General features: G+C 36.4%; 1 protein-coding gene across 3 annotated transcripts in view; it reads left to right on the top strand.

The window, feature by feature from the left end:
• The window catches only part of Taok1 (TAO kinase 1), a 129,741-nt gene extending 109,490 nt beyond the window's left edge, over nucleotides 1-20,251 (top strand). For all 3 annotated transcript variants that reach the window (XM_077801163.1, XM_026388776.2, XM_026388774.2), the window contains 2 exons: nucleotides 40-222; nucleotides 10,923-20,251. In XM_077801163.1, the coding sequence (XP_077657289.1) occupies nucleotides 40-222; nucleotides 10,923-11,384 (645 nt within the window). In that variant the 3' untranslated portion in view covers nucleotides 11,385-20,251. The remainder of the gene's footprint in view (nucleotides 1-39; nucleotides 223-10,922) is intronic.
• The last annotated feature ends 3,039 nt before the right edge of the window (nucleotides 20,252-23,290 follow it).

The following is a 23,290-nucleotide window of genomic DNA, read 5'->3' as shown; positions in this document are numbered from 1 at the left end:
AACTCACAGTGGGATATATCTGTTTTCTTTTGCTTTCAGCTGCGTTTGGATGAAGCACAGGAAGCAGAGTGCCAGGTTTTGAAGATGCAGCTGCAGCAGGAACTGGAGCTGTTGAATGCATATCAGAGCAAAATCAAGATGCAGGCTGAGGCACAACATGATCGAGAGCTTCGGGAGCTTGAACAGAGGGTCTCCCTCCGCAGGGCACTCTTAGAACAAAAGGTATAAATAATAGAAGGAAGATAATTATCCTAGTATGTGCTTTTATCAAAAACATTTTATAAATATGTGCTTTATATTGACAGGTTACATTACATTTCTTTCATAATACCTTATGTCCTTAATTCTACTTTGGTACAAATTTTTTTTTTTTTGGTTGCTCTTGGTTTTTTTTAGTTCTAGATGGATACAATACCTTTATTTTATTTGTTTATTTTTATGTGGTGCTGGAGATCGAACCCAGTGCCTTACACATGCTAGGCAAGTGCTCTACCACTGAGCTACAACCCTGAGCCCTTGGTACGGTTTTTGTTTTTACTTTTATTTAAAATTACTAATTCAGTAATGAACCTTATAAATAATGAGTTCTAAAAATCAAAGGATATAGTTTAGTAGTAGTTGTTAGAGAAAGAATTTGAGGTTGTGTGCAGTTAGTTGAATTGTGAGAGTAGCAGCTCTGGCTCCATGTTCCTCACTTCTTTTGTATACCTAGCTCTACCTAAGGAGGTTGGAGAGAGACTTGAATAGTGAAGAAAAAGAACTGCAGTAATTGCCTGGGAGAGGCAGGGACAAAGGATCAGGAATATGTACTTTACTCATACATCCTTGGCCGGAACTATACAGATTGGTGGAAGATTACTGAGGGACAGAAGGTAAAACCAGTTCCACACAGGTGAAAAGTTAGGCTGAAAATGTTACTTTCTGGTACACTTTTACTTTTTTCTGACTTTTTCTTTGTCAGATATATAGAGAATAGAACTAGAACCTCCAAATTCATTTCCATCCTTTAGGATACCAAGGAGAGAGAGAGAGAGAGAGAGAGAGAGAGAGAGAGAGAGAGAGTGTGTGTGTGTGTGTGTGTTGGGAAATTATAAGAAATGGTAGAATATCAGTTGTACCCAGGATTCAGAGCTATGTTCCAGATATATAGAGAATAGAACTAGAATCTCCAAATTCATTTCCATCCTTTAGGATACCAAGGAGAGAGAGAGAGTGTGTGTGTGTGTGTGTGTGTGTGTGTGTGTGTGTGTGTTGGGAAATTATAAGAAATGGTAGAATATCAGTTGTACCCAGGATTCAGAGCTATGTTCCAGAATTCTAAATTCCCAACAGCTGGTATAGTCTCAAGTCTTTTGGACACTGTTAATACCTGCCTAGCAGTCCTCTTAAAGTTGTCACTGTTTGTAGATCATAGGCCTGTAGATTGTCCTCTATTTCCTGCAGCTCTTGTGATAAAAATAGAATACTTTATTAAATTAAAAAATATATATATTTTTTGTTAATGGTGATGGTACTAGGGATTGAATCTTAGGCCTCACTTATGTGAGACATGTGCAATATCACTGAGCCACACTCTCACAGTCCCCTTTAAAAACACAAAAAGAAGATGTTACTATTTCTCTTTTTGTTAGTTTTTGGTTGATTTTGGTTTTGAGACAGTCTTGCCATGTTGCTGAGACTGGCCTTGAAAACTCTGGGGGGTTTTTTTTTTGGTACTGGGGATTGAACCCAGGGGCGCTTTACCACTGAGCTATATATCCCCAGTTTTTTTATTTTTTATTTTGAGACAGTGTTCACTAAGTTGCTTAGGACCTTGCTAAATTGCTGAGGCTGGTCTCAAAATTGTGATCCTCCTGCCTCAGCCTCCCCAGGCTGTGTGTAGGATTATAGGTTTGTGCTACTGCTTCCAGCTTGGCCTTGAACTCTTGATTTCCCTGCCTCAGCCTCCCAAATAGCTGGGATTACGAGCTTGTACCACTAGCCCAGCCCCTTTCTTTCTTTTCTTTTTTTCTCTTAAATTTATTTTTCAACTGATATAGGAAACGTTATAACATGAAAACTGTACAAGGATGTTACTGTTTCTCTGGCACAACTGTCTTTATTACCAGCTTCTTTGAGAAATGCATATTTCTTAAAAAAAATCTGTCAGGTTTCAACTTTCATATTTAAAATAATTATCACTTGAAGGAAAACTCCCTATGGTATTTTAGGAATGGTGGTGTGGGAAAAATATGGGTACTATTCTAAGTATGGTTGTAATTTTAGCTCCACCTAGTGGTGTAGAGTTAAAGGTCAACTTGCATTTTTTCAGAAAGGTCTTATTTTAATACATGAAAAAATTCTTATGCTAGAAAAGTCTAGTAAAGTGTGAGTATAATACCAATATCCATTGATGAATGTGCAGTGGCACTATTGTACATTATCAGTGCACATTGGGTAGCAATTTAGAATTGTATATTAAGCCCACAAAATGTTAAGAATTTAAAACTGAGCATTCTAAGGAAAAGAAATAATAGTATAAGGAAAACAATAGGCAAATATGTTACTTGTAACATTTTGTAATAACTTAAAATAATCTAGCCTGGGCTGGGGATGTGACTCAAGCGTTAGCGCGCTCCCCTGGCATGCGTGCGGCCCGGGTTCGATCCTCAGCACCACATACAAAGATGTTGTGTCCACCGAAAACTAAAAAATAAATATTAAATTAAAAAAAAATAATAATCTAGCCTTCCAAAGTAGAGTATAATTTAACTAATTAAATAAATATGACTAAGCTACTAATAAAATCCCACCCACCCACCCCAGTGCTGGGGATTAAACCTAGGTCCTTGTACATCTTGCACATGCTAATAAATACTTGCTCTGTCACTGAGCTATATCCCCAATACCACAAATAAAATCTTACTCAGTCATTTAAGGCCTTCAGGAAAGTATTAACATAGAACTGGGCCCAGTGGCATATGCCTGTAATCCCAGCAGCTCATGAGGCTGAGGCAGAAGAATCACAAGTTCAAAGCCAACTTCAGCAACTTAGTGAGGCCCTGAGCACCTTAGCAAGACCCTGTCTTTAAATAAAATATAAAGAGTTGGGTAGTACAGTGATTAAGCGCTCCTGAATCCAATCCCTGGTACCAAAAGAAAAAAGAGTTAACATGGGAAACTGCTTGTGGTATTTGAATAAAGTAGAAAAAGGCAAATTGTACTTAAATTGAAGTAGTGTTGGTAGTGGCTATATTAATATGTTAGACTTATTGGGGGGGGGTACTGGGGATTGAACTCAGGGGCACTTGACCTCTGAGCCACATTCCCAGCCCTATTTTGTATTTTATTTAGACAGGGTCTCACTGAATTGCTAAGTGCTACGCCTTGCCTGTGGCTGACTTTGAACTGTGATCCTCCTGTCTCAGCTTTCCATTAGGATTACAAGGCCTGTGCCACCTTGCCAAGCTGATTGTTTTTTTTTTTTTTTTTTAATGTGGTTTAAAGTACATAAGATGCTTTAGTATTTAAAAGAAGAAAAGAACAAAAGGATGATAAATCTATAGTGCTCTGAGATGTTACTTGGTTTGTGGGGCTGTTTACATTTCAAGTGAAGTACATGATTTCATGGCAGTCTGATGTCAGTTGACATTCACCAAGACTATGAATCCTATCTACAAAAACTGAAAAATATGGGTTGAAGTTATTGCTTAGCAGAAGACTGTGTAAGATAGCTTTCAAAAGGCTCTGAGTTTGATCTCCAGCACCAAAAAGCCCCCCAGAGTGAATGTTAATGGTCCCTAGAGTGAATGTTAATGAATGTAGTAATTCTGTGTTTGAAGACTACTTTAAGCTTTAAGTGAACAAAAAATTGTTTCTTTAGGTTGAGATACTAAAAACAGAGACTTGGCTATATGTGAAATCTATTTTGGGGGGGTGGGGTGTATCAGGGATTGAATTTAGGGGCACTTGACCCCTGAGCCACATCCCCAGCCCTGTTTTGTATTTTATTTAGAGACAGGGTCTCACTGAATTGCTTAGTGCCTCAAAGTTGCTGAGGCTGACTTTGAACCTGAGAACCTCCTGCCTCAGCCCCCTGAGCTGCTAGGATTACAGGCATGCATCACCGCACCCAGCCAGTATATATGAAATCTATTTTCAATTTTTCTCATCCTTCATTTACATTGTTTTTGGCTTAAGTAACAACATAATTATAAATGTTAAATTCCATGTGAATTTTACACATGAATAAAAAGTGGTAGTATTTCCAAAGTATAGTTTTTTTTGGTTTTTTGGTACCAGGTATTTAACCCAGGGGCATTTAACCATTTAATTTTTCATTTTGAGATAGGGTCTTGCTAAATTGCCCCTCCTTTAATTTTTTCATTTTGAGATAGGGTCTTGCTAAATTGCTGAGCCTGGCCTTGAACTTGCAGTCCTCTTGACTCAGCCTCCTGAGTTGCTGGGAATTATAGACATGTACCACCATGCCCTGCTAGATGGCCTTTTATTATCATTATTATCTCATTTAATTTTCTCCCAGTATTTTATTTAGTATCAACATCTTAGTTGATAATGTTTAAGTAAGAATTAATAATTGGAATATCTTTTATATATATATAAATTTTTTTTAAGAGAGAGTGTGAGGGAGAGAGAGAGAATTTTTTTAATATTTATTTTTTAGTTTTCGGCGGACACAACATCTTTGTTTGTATGTGGTGCTGAGGATCGAACCCGGGCCACACGCATGCCTGGCACTACCGCTTGAGCCATATCCCCAGCCCTAATTGGAATATCTTACAAGACCTTTCTTTTTGAAAATGAAAATATTCACACAAAAAGATCATAATTGGTTTCTAAGAAGATAGGTTGGGAAAGCCTCTCAGAAGTTTAATTATGGTAACTACCTGCTTAGGAAAAACCACTTATCTAGTTTGTAGTAATAAATAACATGTTTTAAAAGGAATAATGAGTAACCTGTCACAAATCTTAGATTTGAATTTTATTTAGTTGAAAAAAATTCTAGAATATTCAAGATCCTAGGTTGATCCCCACCCAGCATTGCCAACAAAAAGAAAAAAGAAAAAAAAGGTATGACAAAACTTAGCAGCATAAAAAATTGAAGCAATGCTTACTGGGAAATATTGATAAGTATTAATTTGTTTATTTTTTCCTCCTTTTACATTTTGTATTGGTGCATTATAGTTATACATAATGATGGGATTTGTTGTTATATATTTGTACATGTACACAAAATAACTGGGCCAGTATCACTCCCCAGCACTTCTTCCCTCTCCTCTATTCCCATGCCTTTCTTCTACTGATCTACCTTTGAATTTCATGAGATCCCTGCCCTCCCCACCCCTCCCCTGACCTTCTGAATTTGGGTTATTTCCCTTAACATAATGGTCTCAATTTCATTTTTCTTTATGGCTCAGTAAAACTCTATTGTGTATGTATATCACATTTTCTCTATCCATTCATCTATTGATTTACACTTAGGCTGGTTTCACATAGTTTGGCTATTTTGAATTGTGCTGCTATAAACATGAATATGCCTGTATCACTATAGTATAATGATTTTAATTCTTGAGGATAAATACTGAGGAGTGATGTAGCTGGGTCATATGGTGGTTCTATACCTAGTCTTTTTTTTAATTTATTTTTTATTCTACTTTGTTATCTATGACAGCAGAATACATGACAATTCATATTACACATGTAGAGCACAATTTTTCATATCTCTGGTTGTATATAAAGTATATTCACATCTTTCATGTATTCATACATGTACTTAGGGTAATGATGTCCATCTCATTCCACTGTCTTTTTTACCCCTTCCACGACTTTGCCCTATCTAGAGTTCATCTAATCCTCCCATGTTCCCTCTCCCAACTCCACTATGAATCAGCCTCTTATATCAGAGAAAACATTCAGCATTTGGTTTTTTGGGACTGGACAACTTCTTAGCATTATATCCTCCACGTCCATTCATCAACCTGCAAATGCCATGATTTTATTCTTTTTTGTTGCTGAGTAATATTCCATTGTGTATATATACCACATTCTCTTTATCCATTCATCTACTGAAGGACATATAGGTTAGTTCCACAGTTTAGCTGTTGTGAATTGTGCTGCTATAAACTTTGATGTGGCTGTGTCCCTGTAGTATGCTGTTTTTAAGTCCTTTGGGAATAGACTGAGGAATGGGATAGCTGGGTCAAATGGTGTTCCATTCCCAGTTTTCAAGGAATTTCCATACTGCTTTCCGTATTGGCTGCACCAGTTTGCAGTCCCACCAGCAATGTATGAGTGTGCCTTTTTCCCCACATCCTCACCAACACTTATTGTTGTTTGTATTCTTAATAGCTGCCATTCTAACTGGAGTGAGATGAAATCTTAGATTAGTTTTGGTTTGCATTTCTCTAGTTGCTAGAGATGTTGAACATTTTTTCATATATTTGTTGATTGTGTATCATCTTCTGAGAAGTATATTCAGTTCCTTGGCCCATTTATTGATTGGGTTATTGGTTTTTTGGGTGTTTATCTTTTTGAGTTCTTTATATACTCTAAAGATTAGTGTTCTATTTAATGCATATCTAGTATTTTGAGGAACCTCTATATTGATTTCCATAGTGCTTGTACTAATTTACAATCATTTCAACAGTGTAAAAGTGTTCCCTTTTCTCCACATCCTCTTCAGTATTTATTATTGTTTGTTTTTGATGGCTGGTATTCTGACTGTTGTAAGATGAAATCTCAGTATGGTTTTGATTTGCATTTCCCTAATTGCTAATGATTGGAATATTTTTTCATATATTTATTGGCCATTTGTATTTTTTCTTTTGAGAAATGTTGTTTAATTCATTTACCCATTTATTAGTTGGGTTATTTGGGGAGGGGGTTATTGTTTTGCATTCTTTATATATTCTGGATATTAATTTGGCAGAAGAATAGTAGCAAAGATTTTCTCCCATTCTGTAAGTTCTCTCTTCACATTCCCAATTATTTCCTTTGCTGTGCAGAAGCTTTTTAATTTAATGTCATCCCATTTATTAACACTTGGCATTGCTTCCTGAGTGTTAGGAGTCCTACTGAAAGTTGTTGCCTGTGCCTTTATGCTGGAGTGTTGGCCCTACGTTATCTTCTAGGGCTTGCATAGTTTCTGGTCTAATTCCTATGTCTTTGATCCATTTTGCATTGATTTTTGTGCAGGGTGAGAGATAAGAGTCTACTTTCATTCTTCTATGTATGGATAACCAGTTTTCCCAGCACCACTGGTTCAAAAGCCTGTCTTTTCTCGAGTGAATGTTTTTGGTATATTTGTTAAGGATCAGATGATTGTAGATATGTGGATTTGTCTCTGTGTTCTTCTATTCTGTTTCATTGGTTTTATTATTTTATCATGAGTTCCCTTCAAATATATGTAGAAATTCAGTTCATTTATATGCCTACCACATTCTCATCATTTATTACATCTTGAATTAAGATAAATATTTTAGTGAATGAATTTTTTACGTTTTTTTTTAAAAGAAAAACTGAATCCTTAAAGATGTGTAAATTTAATTCTGTATGAATTGGGTATTTTATAGAAATATTAAAATAATGGGAAAATTATTTTACAGATACTTGTGTAGAAGTGGGGGGTACCAAGGTTGAACTGGGAAAAGTAGTCTGTGAGCTACATCCCCAGTTCTACATATTTTGTTAAACTTGGAAAATATTGAGAAGCATAAAAAGAACTTAAAATTTGTCCTTCATTCTACCACTGAGAAATTACCACATTTAACAATTTAATCTCTCTCAGAAGAAATCATGTTTAATCTGTGTCCTCCTTCAACTTTCATATAAAATGCTTTTCTAAACCTATTTTATTAACATTTTTACACTTAGAATACAAATTTTTTTAAATTTACTTTTTTACTTTTTGTAGTTGTAAAATAGACAGAATGCCTTTATTTGTTTATTTTTATGTGGTTCTGAGGATCAAACCCAGTGCCTCACACATGCTAGGCAAAGTCTCTGCCACTGAACTATGGCCCCAACCCCTTTTTATTTAAAAAAAAAAATTGTTATATATGGACACAATACCTTTGTTTGTTTGTTTATTTTATATGTGGGGCTGAGTATCGAACCCAGTGCCTCACACGTGCTATACAAGCACTCTACCACTGAGCCACTGAGCCACAACCCCAGCCCTAGAATACAAATTCTTATTTATTTGTTTATTTATTTATTTATTAGTTTTTTAGATTAATACAGTATCTTTATTTTATTTTTATGTGGTTCTGAGGATCAAACCCAGTGCCTCATGTGTGCTAGGCGAGTACTCTACCACTGAGCCACAATCCCAAATTTAAATTTAAATCCCAGTTTTAAATTCTTAAAACTCTTATTTTTACCTATTTATTTTTTGGGGGTACTGGAATTTTTTTGTTTCCCCTTTCTGAAACAGGGTCTCCCTAATTTGCCCAAGCTTGCCTCAAATATATAGTCTTCTTGCCTTAGCCTCCCGAGTTGCTGGGATTGCAGATGTGCTTGTTACTGTGCCCAGCTTAATTCTTAAACTCTTCTTACTCCAGTGCATTCTGGCGTGTTTATACATTCCCAGACACCACTTATTATTTCTCCATGCCTTTCCACCTTTCCTGTGTTAAAAAATATCTTTTCCTGCCTTGTGCATCTGGTCAACTTCTATTGTTCCTTTACAATCCAGTATATAAACCATCTTTTTTTGAGATTTCTTTGCCCCTTAACACTTCCATATAATGTAAATGATTTCATCCTATATCTATAAATCTCTTATGTGTTATTATATTCTATTGCAATCTTGTATGTGCTTTCTATGTAAAAGAAGTGTATTTTTTAAAGGGCACTTTTATAAACTTGATGTATAAAAAACTAAACATATTTGTTCAGCTAGATTTCTGTAGAGAACAATGACTATTGAAAATATGGATAGGACTTTGAAATCACATTAATTACAGTTAATAACCATAATTACATTGTTATATCTAACAAAATTAATAACTTTGTAGTTCACATCTAAATTTCCCCTATTATCTCAAAAAAGTCCCCTGCCCCCTCGGTATTGGGGATTGGACCCTGAGGTGCTTTACCACTGAGCCACATCCCCAACCCTTTTTTAAATTTTGAGACAGGGTCTAAGTTGCTGAGGGCCTTGCTGAGTTGCTGAGACTGGCCTTGATACTGTGATCCTCCTGCCTTAGCCTCCCAAGTTGCTGAGGTTACACTGTGCAAGGCAAAGCAATACTCTTTACAGTTGGTTTATTTGGATTGAAGCCCAAACAAGGTCCATACATTTGGCTAATTGCCTTTTAAGCTTTCTCGTCTATCAGTACCCTTTACCTTATTTTAATTATGAGTTGAATCATGCACTATAGAAATGTCTAAATTCTGGGTTTGGCTGATTATATCATCATGGTGTCATTTATATTTTCCTCTCTTCTACTTGCTATTTTCTATAATATTTTTCTACAAACTGATAGTTAGATCCAGAAGCATGATTGTATTTAGGTTCAGTTTTTTTTTTTCTTTCAGTTTTTTTGCGAGGATATTTCATAAGGGTTACTGTGTACTTCCTTTTGCGTTACATTAAGACATTTATAATGTGTTATCCCACTTTAAGGTAATATTAATATTAGTTGGTAGATTCAAGTGTTGTCAATCCAGTCATCCAATAGAAGTTCTCCTTCAACCTTTTTTTTTTCTTGGTTTTTTTTTTTTTTTTTTGGGTACCAGGTATTGAACCCAAGGACACTTCACCACTGAGCCACACCCCCAGCCCTATTTATTTATTTGTTTGTTTGTTTGTTTGTTTGTTTATTTATATTTTGAGATGGGGTCTTGCTAAGTTGCTTAGGGCCTCAGCCTCCTAAGCCACTGAAATTACAGGCATGTAGCACCACACTCATCTTCCTTCAACTTTTAAAAACTGGACTTTATTATATATTTTTCTATATAAATTATTTACTTATTTATAATACTTTCCAATTTTCCATAATGAATTATGATGGTCACACAGCCACTATTGATTTATTGTACATAGTCTCTTAACTTTTTATGAGATTATCATAGTTTTTTGTTTTTCGTTTAAGGGTTGGTTCCATCTGGAATGTACTTTTGTATATGACATTAAAATGGGGTTCCATTTTTATTGCCCTCTAGATGGTTGGCCAGTTTTCCTGTATTATTTATTTTTGTCTTATCTCCACTGAATTAACTAATGTTTTGTTCTGCATATGGGTATGGGTGTGTGTGTGTGTGTGTGTGTGTGTGTGTGTGTGTGTCTGTCTGTGTCTGTCTGTGTCTGTTTTTGTCTCTCTCTCTCTCTCTCTCTCTCTCCTTCTCCCTTTCCTTCTCCCTCTCCTTCTCCCTCTCCTTCTCCCTCTCCCTCTGCCTCCCTCCCTCCCCCCTCCCTCCATCCTCTCTCTTTCTCTGTCTTGTGGGGATTGAACTACTCAGGGCCTCATGAGTGTTAGCTGAGTTCTCTACCACTGAGTTATAGCCCTGTTCTGGCTTAAAAACCTAAGTAGGATCTGAATTCATTCTGATTCTGTTTCACCAATCTATTCCTACACCAATATTTATTTTATTTATTAGAGTGACATTTTGGTATCTGATAAAGCTGATTTCCTCTCACTCATTTGCATTTTCCAACAGCTTCTTACCTGATGGATTTAGCAACCATCCATGATAATTGTCTTAATTTATTATTTCAATAGAGGTTATTGCTTTTGTTTTTAAGAACTTGATTTTACATGTTTAGAAATAACAATTATGAATTATTTTATAGTACATCTTGAAATTATAAATATGTATCAATAAAATAGCTTCTTTTAAGCTGAATACTTAATTGCTTTCTTAGATTTTTAAAAAATAAATTGCTTTATTTTTGCTTCTCTCTCCTAATTCCCCAACAGATTGAAGAAGAAATGTTGGCTTTGCAGAATGAACGAACAGAACGAATACGGAGCCTGCTGGAGCGTCAAGCAAGAGAAATTGAAGCTTTTGACTCTGAAAGCATGAGACTAGGTTTTAGTAACATGGTCCTTTCTAACCTCTCCCCTGAGGCATTCAGCCACAGCTACCCGGGAGCATCTGGTTGGTCTCACAATCCTACTGGGGGTCCAGGACCTCACTGGGGTCATCCCATGGGTGGCCCACCACAAGCTTGGGGCCATCCAATGCAAGGTGGACCCCAGCCATGGGGTCACCCCTCGGGTCCAATGCAAGGGGTACCCCGAGGTAGCAGTATGGGAGTCCGCAATAGCCCCCAGGCTCTGAGGCGGACAGCTTCTGGGGGACGGACGGAGCAGGGCATGAGCAGAAGCACGAGTGTCACTTCACAAATATCCAATGGGTCACACATGTCTTATACATAACTTAATAATTGAGAGTGGCAATTCCTCTGGAGCTGTCTGCCAAAAGAAACTGCCTACAGACATCGTCACAGCAGTCTCCTTACTTGGGTACTACAGTGTGGGAGCTGAGTGCATATGGTATATTTTATTCATTTTTGTAAAGCATTCTGTTTTGTGTTTACTAATTGGGACGTCATAGTATTTGGCTGCCGGGTTTTTTGTGTTACTGTGTGTGTGTTTTTTTGTTTGTTTTTTTTTTTTTTAATTTTTGGGCAAATTTTGAAAAGGGTAATTGATATTAAATATCTCATGCATGTAGTAAAAAGAAATTGGCTAGATAGAGGGGGTATTTTCTGAACACTGCAGAAATAAAATGCAGCAAAGTGGCTTGAGTCATCACTTGAGGGTATCCATATCCTAAGAGTTTTTGAGAAGATCTGAAGTGTTCTTCGAATTCTTATGAGCCACTGACAGCAGGCAGCCTATGCTGAAACAAGGTATTATTGGAACACACCTGCAACCCCCACCAAGGAATTTTTTTTTTGTTAGATTGGTTTGACTTCTCAGCCTGATTTGGAGTAAAAAAGCAGAAATCCACAAACACTAAGGGATTATATTGATCATTTCAGATGGTAGAAAATAACTTACTTCTTTTTCTGAAAGCTTCATAAATTTGTCAATGATTTTTGTTCATTCAGTTGTGCCTTCTTTGTGTCACAGTAAGATGGGGTTGCTTAAAGAAATTACAAGTTGTGTGAGGAATGCATTAATAAACCTGTGAGCCTTCAAAGGGGTGAGACAGTTCCTAGAAAGTTCATCTGATAGGTATGTCGAGCAACCTAGTAAGGAGATGAAGCCTGTATATCCTGACATTTTGTTGCTTGTACTGTGATATCTCATCCTAGCTAAGCTCTGTAAGTTTTAAGACCCCAAACAGTACTTTTACTTTGTGCAAAAACAAAAACATAGCCAATACAAATCAAATGCCAGAGGTATTTGAATGATGCCATATTTGCAAACTGCCATCTATTGGAATACTCATCACACTACATAGACAGAATTTGATTATTCCCTTTTGGCTTATGGGATTTCCTGTTTACAAGTAGATTAGTCGATTATTTAAATGTTTAGTTGCCATAGTGATCCAGGAGTCACTGAGCCAATGACTACCAGCTGCTGACTAATCCTCATCACCACTGTAGATTTTGCTGCATATGCAGGTCCTCTTATTTTTTAATTGCTGTTTTTGTTGCTGTAGTACTTTACAAACTTCTAGTTCATTGAGACTTAGTAATCATTTTGGATCATGTTAACATCACACAATAGGAAACACCACTTCCAGAAGTCTCAAGCCTCAGAGCTGAAATACTACTGAAAAGGAACTAGGAGGTTTGCTAAATGAAAAAAAAAAAAAAAAACAACAACAAATAAATAAATAAAAGTAAGTTATAGTGGTCAGGGAATCTCTTGACAAAAGCTAACTTTTTTTTTTTTTTTTTTTCGGGGAGTTGGGGGTCATGTTTTTTGTTTTGTTTTGTGTTTTGTTTTATTTTACAATGAAGGATCAACCCAATGTTGAAAGTCAGATGTTACTTGGTATTCCACTGCTTGTATGGAAGTTGAGTTGGAAGTGGGTGGGGAGCTGTGAATATGACTTGAAGAAAAAAAAAATGTCCTTTCTGTGACAGATCAGAGTTTCTTACAAGTTGATGTCCTGCCCGCTCCCCAGTTATCTTGAAAGACTTGCTGCTAACTCTGCATCCTGCTTTTCATGTAGTCAGAGGGCTCCAAGGTAGAACTCTACACGTCCCTCAAAATAAAACTCTTCACCTAGACCAAACTAGTGACCAAATTGTAATATGTCACTAAAGTCTTGATTTTCTCAAATTTTAAGTCTTCCCTGGGTATGTCAGTCGAGTCTCCAAGAATCCCCCCTTTAGGAATTTCTGACACTGATTTGAAGGTGAACAAGACGAAAAATTAATATTTTTATATAAATCTTTTAAAAATCAAATCACAGTGGAGTTCACACACACTTCTAGACAGTGCTTTAAGTAGTGCACGGACACATTGTCCTCTTCGCTATGCTCCAGATCACCAGTTTTTAGATAAATATGTGTACTTGCTCCATCTAATGAAAAGGACTTTTAGTCTTGATGTTCTTTTTTCCATTCAGATATTATAAGGTCTTTCAAGCAAGCAGAGAAATCTTCCTATTTGGAGGAAAATAATAAGAGATTCAGAATTTAACAAAATGCCCCAAAATATAGAATACCTTTAAACGCACCCTTCTTAGATATGGCCCTTCTCTACTACTGCAGAGATAGAATAGGAAAGCAGATCAGATTTGCATACAAAATTCTTTTAAACCTAAAATACTACCAGTAATACATTTTAAAGTCCAGTTGTGAACTTCAAATAGTCAAATTGAGTCACTTAAGTTCATTGAGATCATATGTACTTTTATAAAAGTGTGATTGAATATTGACTCCCAAGTGTCTATCCTGAAGGGCTTTGTATGTAATTTAATTGTATGGCAACCAGTTTATATGTAGGTTATGACTATACCTGGATTATGCCATTAAACTAATCTTAATTAAAATATGTAGTCTGCAAAAATGATTCAAATTGGTTCATTTATGTTTATGAGATCTAACTTGTGAGGAATCTCATACACGATAGGAATCATCACATAGTGAAACTGGTAACAGGAAAATTTGAATGGTTTTGATGAGCTAACCTAAGGAAAGAGCAAGCACTTTCTGAATCAGTGTGCAAATGTCAACATTTGATCAAATTAACACTACCTCCTCCCTGGTATTGCTGTTCACTTATATATACATGTGTGTGTGCGTGTGTGTGTGTGTTTAAGAAAATTTTAAATATGGGAAATTTATGTAGCATATCAGAGGTTGTAAATGCTATATCTGGTATCCAGAGCCTGGCAGTGAAAGTCTTCTTGTGTTCACCTTCTCCCTTTTTTGGGCTAGCATTTTAAAAATGCAAAGCCTCATATACCTTGAAACATTTTATTCCTAATTAGGTTCCCTCCCCTTTGCACATATTTTTTTCTTCCCTTTTAAACTCAATTCTAACCCCAAATTAGAGTATCTGAAAGCATTTTCATTATGTAGATAATGTTAGCTAAAAAATGTTTATATTTTTATTAAGAGCTGCCATTCTTTTGAGGCACATAGTCCTACATTTGAAGTCATACCCACAGGTGTAATATGCTAAGTACCCTAAGTCAAGGAATTATTAAATTGAACTTCTTGGCATAGTCATTATGATTTTTGACTGGACATCATATAAACATCATTCAAAACACTAAAAAACTGTCCTGGACACTCCCCTCCCACTTCCACCACTTTTTCCTCACTGCCTTTTCAAAAATTGAAAACTCTGTGTCTTTTTCAAACCATAAGGCAGACTTTCTGCTTCTGTAAGTACTAAATGTCTGGCATTTTAAACTTTTATAGAATTCATTGTGTTAGACACTGGAATAATACTGTTTATTTTCACCTGTGAAAAATGACTTTATTGTACTTGAAACACCTCCTTTGCATTTCTCCATTTGTGCCATTCACTAGTGGAAATAAATTGTATTATACCATGATCTACTGGCTTTTAAAAACTGTGTTAAATGTGCACATTTTTGGTATAGCTATTATCATGTGTATGTATATATTGTATATACATATGAGTGTCTATATGTGTGTATAAATGGATGGATGTAACTCATACCGTACATTTCCATCAGGGCACTTAAGGTTCTGTTTGTTGTTGTTGCTGTTGTTTGTTTGCTTTTGTTATTTCAGTCCTCAGTTATGGCCAGAATGCATGTGTTTTAAAGAATGTGTACTCTGGGTTGATATTTATGAGAAGATGACAATTTGTGCAGTCTTCTCCTTTTTAATCCCCTCTTAGCACTTGTGTGAGTGGAGAGAAACTTAAGTAAAATATGGACCCATAAATTGCAATGCAGTAAAATTGTTCTGGGGAAAGGGCCAGCTAGTGTTTCTTTGAGTTTATGTTATGATACAATAAAAAGGTAAATGATGCAGAGAGAAATGAACTGTGAAAAGGAAGAACACTGGTGGTGATTCCTCTGCAAAGATGATAAAAAGAACCAATAAGTCACAGAGTCTTTATGTACTTTTTTGCATATATTTCTTAGTTGTGATACTATTGATCCTCTTCCTTTTTTTTTAACTCCATTAATAGTAGCAGTTATATATTTTATTGAGGATCAAAACAGCCAAAAAAGGAATTACTACGAAAGCATCTAAGGTACTCCTAAAGCATAAAATCAACAGGAAATGGCCACTGGGAGAGAAGGATATGGTGTGAGGGATTTTCTCCTTTTAGCTGCCTCTTCTTGCTTGCTAATAGTAAGTTCTTTGTGCACCTTCCACCCCTTCTGAGCCACGACTATTCAAGCAGAGATTTGGCCCAACACAGCACCCTTGGAGGTTTATACAGTTCTGCATTTTGTCGTATGCTCAAAATGTGAAGTGTCCTAGTGTGTATTCAGTCGGAAAATAATTTATTTAAGGTGTGTAAGTGTGAATCTCCTATAATGATGGAAGAAGAGATTCTCATTTTTTAGAGCCTTCTTTAAGGAATAAAGCCAGTATTTGGGCTGTCATCTTTGAGCTGCTTACCAAAATATAGATCATTATTGAAGAGAAATTCTCCATTTTGTTCTCCCCCATCAGACATGATACTATTCCCACCTAGGTATAGCATTGCCTTTTAAAAGGCACATGTTCATTCTTAATTGTTAAGAACTGGAAATTTCCCATCCTCAGATTCTGTAAAGGATGAAGAGTGTGCTGTTCATTTAGCATACTTGCCTTTTAAATGCAAGGACTACTGATTGAAGTCTGTTTTGCTGTGTCTGGTTATGTTAGCTGCACTTTTATGCAATCACTACAGTGGATCTGCATTTGAAATGACTATTAATTTGTAAAGAAGTAAGTTTTATTAAACACTGTCTAGAAAAAAGTGAAGCTGAGAACTCTTCCTCTTTTGTGCATTTGTATTTTCTACTGAGTTTTGGTAGCCCTCTTTAAAGTTGTATTGATTTTTTTTTCCCTTCTTTGTTTATATTCAGATTTCCAAAATTTCACTTTTACAAGGGAATAGAACCTATTTGGCCTAATGGTACTCTTCAGATCATAACAAATATATAAATTATGCACCTTATTTGCCTGTTGTGAGTTTCTTAAACTTGCACTTCCCACCCACCCGAAGATAGATATATTTTTTAAAAAAGAGGCAGAGAACTAAAACTAGGGAGCCATGTGCTTTGTCACCATCACTGTTAATTGTTTCCCAGTGATCCAGACTTTTTGAAATTTCAGAGATTTGCGTGTGTGTGTCTGTTTGTACTCTTTGTTTTTAATTATGCAAAGGGTTCTTCTTTAAGTAGAGAAAAGGGTTAATCTTCTCAAACTGAAGAATGCCCACTGGACAGTACTAATCTGAACATCTGTAGGTAGTTGCCATGAAAAAGTGAAGTAAGGGTGAGACTTCCGAATGAATGAAAAAGGGTATCTTGATGCCCGAGAATTCCCCTCAAAGTACGGGTAATTCAACCTGCACAGTTTCCTTTCACTCATAGTTTTTAGCAATTGTGAGTGGAAAATCATGTAAGTAGCTGTAAATATGTAGCTAACAAATTGACCTAGTTTCTGTATTTTTTTTTATTTTTTATTTTTTATCCTTTTGGTTTTGTACTAAAGTTATAGGTCTGTGCCAGCTAGAAAGGAGTTGCTGTCATTGCCAGTTGTGGTTCTAGCATCTAACCCTGAAACCATCCTAGGTGACATTTTTAGAATAAATGCTTAAATGTTGTTAAACATGGGGGAAATGAAGCTTAATTATTGGTCAGGTTTGAAATCTTTTGAAATTTAAGTAATTTTATTTAATATAATGATTACATGTTCTCAATCATGAGTAAGGTAGGGAGCCTCCCTCCCCCAGTGGCCATGTTTACAGAGTGTGTCTTGTCTATAAAGTGCAAGTGTGTTAATGTTTATGTAAATTACACAGGTGATAACATTATGGTTTGGGACTGTTTACGGGCTCCTTAACTGAATTTTCAAATGAAACGAACTATACTTATTGCTGGCACATTCATCCCATTTCTGGAACACTTTTCCTATTTCCAGAATTACATATGTTCCTTAGACATTACCCCCACTTAACTTCCCTTTTTCTGATATGCTTTGTAGCCAAGGTATTAAAGACTGGTGAATATAGATGAGGGAAATGCATTTTTTTAAAAATCCATGAACCCTCGAATGTATGCTTTCAGTACTTGTGTTATGTTTCTACAGCAACTTTGAAGTCAGTGGTTTAGAAATGAGATACCAGTGTTAATGAAAAGTGTGTACTCTTTGCTTTTGCATGGCTTGGCTTAGTATCCAAGGTATATTAGAGCCACTTGAAAGCATGAAGACCAGTTATATGGGAATAGGTTTCTATCAGTGGCACATTTTTGCTTTTTCTTAGCCCTCAAATACATTGCCTAGGCATGAACATTATTGTTAGTATAAATTGCACATGGTCATGGAGTGAATTATGTAATTAAAAAGGATGCAGCTGCCAACTGTTTGCAGTTCCTAGCTATTGTGACAGTTTGGCACATATCAAAATACCTAGGGGGTATTGGAACATTTCTAACCCTTTTGGGGAATGTTAAACAGGTATGTTTAGTTTATCAAAATGTTGGCTGCCCCTAGTATATTGCCAGACAGCTGTTATTTGGTGCCCATTCCAAATGTGCTGTTGTCCTTCCTTTGCATTTCACACTACCAGAGAAACCACCACCCTTTCTTCCTAGCACATTTTCTGCCTTTTATTCCACATAAAATGGGAACTGTGCCTACAAAGAGTGCCCCTCCAATTAATTGCACGAGTCCCAAAACAATCCAAGCTGGAGACACAAGGTGGGAAAACATTTCAAAAAACAAAAAAACAAGAAGTCCACTTGAGGCCAGTAATTTGTCTGACAAGGTCTTTTACCACATTATCTTGACACTTGATATATGAGCCTATAGGAGTAACAAGTGGTTTCATAGAGTGAAATCCAACTGAAGAGGGATGTGTGGGGTTTCTATTAAGAGATAGTTATTTTGTTTTTACTTTACCTTTCCTTTTATGATCCTTCTTTGCTAGGTTAGAACAGGTTAATTCTCCTATTTTTTTTTTTAGCTTTATAGGGAAATTTTTACAAAAGTGATGGTCTGATGTAAATAACATTTTAAAGTATAGTGCACATAACTTCCCCGGACTATTCAACCAGATTATTTGTAAATGCTTTAGAGTTTTTTAAATTAACACTTGTGTTGCTAAATCCTATTTATGTAAGTCTGCTAAAGTTTTTAACCCACTTAAAACCTTCAACATTTAAATAATGGATGGGTTACTATGAGCAATTTAGCTTTCAGAACCCCCTTGTTTTAGTATATGAAAAAGCCTAATGCACATTCATGAGGTTGGAGAGACTATGAGAAATATGTATAGTGTATATTTTAAAACAGCTTTGCTTGTATTGTGAAGATTTAAAAACAAACTTGAGATTTTTAACATAACTATTAACACAGTTTTAACATAAGTTATCCCACTGGGTTTAAGAGCATCTTGAATGTATAATCCTTTTTGTAACCCAGGTTGGTTTCTGCTTTTGTCAGTCATTCAAACATTATTTATATTTTTAGTTTTATGTTCTCATTTCCCTTTGTTTTCCTTAAACAGCATGATTTTTTTGCACATGTAGAAATTTTTAAAGAGAAAGAAATTAATACATCATTTTCTCTGGATTTTCTTCACATCTCTCTTACTTTCTACTAACCCCTTCCTTAAAGGCCATATCACCCCATTTGCATTATTTGTGCAAATGCCAGGGTTGGTTTTTATTTTTATTTTTGCTATTTACCTAAAAAAAAAAAAAAGAAAATGCTTCAGTCAATTGCCTTTTTATTTAAAAAAAAAAAAAAGAAAGAAAAAGAAAAAAAGCTGTAACCTTATCATTTCTGAGTAGACCATTGAGAGATGAATGCACACCTGTCATAGCCCAGGACCAGCTTTGGTGGCTAAAAGGGAATGTTTTAACTAAGCAAGATGTTCTTTTCTAAAAGTGGTATCTATTATCCATTCTATTTCAGTTATTCCCACAAGTCAGGGGTCCAGATAAAATGAGGGTTATCAGCTAACTGATAAGTTATCATTGAGGTTCATCAATGAATTTGTACATTTCTAGTTCCCTTTGGTGAAGGGAAAAATGATGATTTTGCAAGACCTAGATTTTGGCTTGGTTTCTTGCCTCCTTTTTTGGCAGCCTTCATCTTCTCATCTCCCAAAGCCCTTGAGCCTGTAGGGTTTTCATAGTGGACAAAGGACTTGTGGTCTTTTAAAACTGGGACTGATTTTTTGGTGAGAGTTTATTATGTTGAAAGTGTGGTGATGTTCTACCACTTTACCGATGACTAATTTTGAATATTCACAGTCCTCTCAATTTTTGGACCAAACAGATGCCCACAGTGGAGGCTTATCAAGGGTTGCAATGGAGAAGAAGCCTCTCCCTCACTGTCAGCACCAGCTGGTAAAGGTGACTGTACAGATGTGCATTTTCCTTTTGATAGAAATGGTCCACAGCACTAACTGGTAAGGCTTATTGTACAGTACATTGTCAGTATTCTTCTGGTTCAGCATACCTTATAGTTCATATATAACCTGTATTAATTGTATAGATTGTGCATTTAAAGCTGTTACCAAGTTGTCAGAACATAAGAGCGAAAACAAGGTCATATGTAATATTTTGTTTGTAAGTATCCTTTGTATCATAGCAAAGGAAATGTTTAAAAATCAACTGTAATAAAGTAATTTTAGTACACAGAGTGTCTGCTTGGTTTTTTAAAGTAATTTTATTCCTATAAAGATATATTTCAGGGTCAGGTGCAGTGGTACACCCTGTAATCCTAACAACTTAGGAGGCTGAGGCAGGAGGGTAGCAAGTTTGAGGCTAGCCTCAGCAGTTTAACAAGACCCTAAGCAATTTAGTGAGACCCTGTCTCAAATTAAAAAAAAAAAAAAAAAAAGCAAGCTGGGGATCAATGTTAAAAGCCCATGGGTTCATCCCTGGTAGTAAAAATTTAAAAAAAGTTGTACTTCAAGTTAGTGACTATTGGGCACAATGTTGGGATTACAAAAGTGAGTAAAATATGCGTAAGAGTGAAGTACTTGATAGAGACAAGAATGTTCTCGTCTAATTGTCTCAACTTCTCTTTACCCAGATAATGAAGTAGGCTATTGTGTTCTGGATGGAAGAGGAAAAATTTGTCCTCATTGGGGCAACACAGAATCCAGCTCATGAGGCTCAAAAGTGCTGCCGTTCCAGGGCCTTCCCAGCTTTGCAGTGGAATGAGTTACTGACCTTCCTGGACTTGGAAGGTATTGATTAGAGAATAAGAATCTGATCTGGAGGCAGATTCCTCTTCATCATAGAGGTCTTCAAGCTCTGGTTGAGGATTTAAATAGCATTGGAGAATGGTATTTACAATGCTTTCACTATCATTATATCTTGGCAAACCTTATAAATTAAGGCTTATATTTGCCCTGTCTTTTCATATGGAACAATTAATAAAATGACTGTCCTAGGGTCATTTAAGCCCTTGATGAAGTAGAAACTAGAATCCACATCTCCCAAGTTACTACCTTAGTATTCTGTCCTACACACAAACGAATCACCCACTGAAAATCTATGTAGGTATCCTTGATGTTCAGGGAGTTTAAAACCTGCTGAGAAATTATTAGCCAGAGCAGGAGGCCTGGTTGTTGAATAAACAGAGCTGCCGCTGGTTAGTGCTCATAGGCCAGGCTAGATCCACAGAAGTGAGGCAACAATCAGGGAGTGTACAATGTGGGAGAGGCTCTGTTAAACTCCACAGCAGGTAAGCATGGCTCAGTACACAGAGGACTTCGGAAGACAAACAACACGTATTTGTCTATGAAAATTTAAGAAATAACATTCTGGTGTTGCAGGGAGACTATAGTTTATTTACTATTCAGAGGCAAACAAGTTTGTTAAACCGCACTAGTGATAAACACAGGGCAAGCTTGCCTTATTATCAGGGAAGGTAAGAACGTCAGAGAGACTTGCTGCTTTTTTTAAGTTATCGACACAATACCTTTATTTTATTTATTTGTTTTTTTTATGTTGCTGAGGATCAAACCCAGGGCCTCACACATGCAAGGCAAATGCACTACCAACTAAGCTACAACCCCAGCCTGGAGACTTGCTTTTGATTCATTAATGTCTTTCATTGTTTTGATGAAATTCCATTTTACCTTAAGAACTTTAGCTCTTCCAGGATAGTTGTGACTAGAGCAAAACTACTCAAAAAAATGGATATCATTTTTTTGTACTGGGGATTGAACCCAGAGGCACTCTACTTCTGAGAGACATCCTCAGTCCTTTTTCAGTGTTTTGGGGTTATTTTGTTTGTCTGAGACAAGGTCTCACTAAGTTGCCTGGCTTTAAACTTGTGAGCCTCTTGCCTCAGCCTCCCATTTCACTGGGATTATAGGCCTGTACCACTATCCCCAGCTACTGGTATCATTAAAAAATACTCTGGTCACTTTGGTAGGATTTTTTTTTTTTTTAAAGGAGATTTTTTTTTTTTTTTTTTTTTTAGTATTTATTTTTTAGTTTTCGGTGGACACAACATCTTTTTTTTTATGTGGTGCTAAGGATCAAACCCAGCGTCCCATGCATGCCAGGTGAGCGTGTTACCGCTTGAGCCACAACCCCAGCCCCAGTAGGGTTGTTTTTAATTAAAATCTTTATTGTTTTCCCAGCTTCCAGTATCCAGGTCAGGTCTGTGGTCTCTTGATTCTAAAACCCAAAAAACAACCAGAAGTCTTCACAACTCACCGAGCTTTCAATTCACAGACTCAGATGAGAAAACACCTTGTCCCTTTGTCCTCCATGGTCCTGGGGATTGAACCCAAGGCCTCAAGCATGCTAGGCAAGCACTTTACCACTGAGCTACACCCCAGCCCTGAGCAAAGATCTTGTATCTGATCCAGGCCACCCTCACTTCTTGGCACACGTTTTCTCCATGGTGAATGCCAAGGGTGGTCTAACTGGAATATCCCAACATGTAGATTTGCTTTCTGAAGACATTGATTCCATTTCTGGGCACTCAGATCCTCCCACTGAGTGTAGAACTCAAGCCTTCCTAAAAATAATCTTTATACATTGTGATAACAAGTGCAAACAACTTCTGATGTTGCTTTTATGCTTGACTGTAGAATTATAGATCTCTACTGGTGGTGGTAGGAAGTTCTACTGAAGTGGCCAGATGTATTTGCTTGTTGAAGCAGGAAGAGAAATTCATGCTAAAGTTCATTTCTAAGAGATGATAACTTGGCATTACTAAAGGTTTCTGACTGACAAAGGATCTTGTGGTTTGGATGGAAGATGAGTACCAGAGAGTTTCTGACTTGGGTGGTTTTGAGGTTATACATAAAGACAAGATGACACTTCCTGCATCAAGACCACTTTTCTTACAGTATTCAAGTCTTAGAAAGGATATCTTCATTCAAAACAGATGATGCCTTCTGAAAGAGAGAATTTGGTGCTTTGTTTTTCATACTATTATCGCCAGCCAAACCACTCTGGAAACCTATATATAAGTACATAAATTAAATCTTCAGGAGAAATTATACCTTAACACAATCTTGATATCAGAGGTGAGAACTTAGCAGAATTGAAAGTAACCTTCAGGGGAAGTTCTGCTTCCTACATTCTGATCCCCAAGTGGAAACAGGACTTGGTTTCTACTTCTGAGATAATGTCTCTCTGAAGTCATCAGCTGCTTTTTCCTTTATCATTTGAAGATGTTAATAAAGAGGCC

This window comes from Urocitellus parryii, chromosome 7 (assembly GCF_045843805.1).
Source record: "Urocitellus parryii isolate mUroPar1 chromosome 7, mUroPar1.hap1, whole genome shotgun sequence".
In the NCBI taxonomy this organism is placed as follows: domain Eukaryota; kingdom Metazoa; phylum Chordata; class Mammalia; order Rodentia; family Sciuridae; genus Urocitellus; species Urocitellus parryii.
The sequence above is the reverse complement of the archived record's forward strand: the minus strand, read 5'-3'. Positions and strand labels throughout refer to the sequence as shown.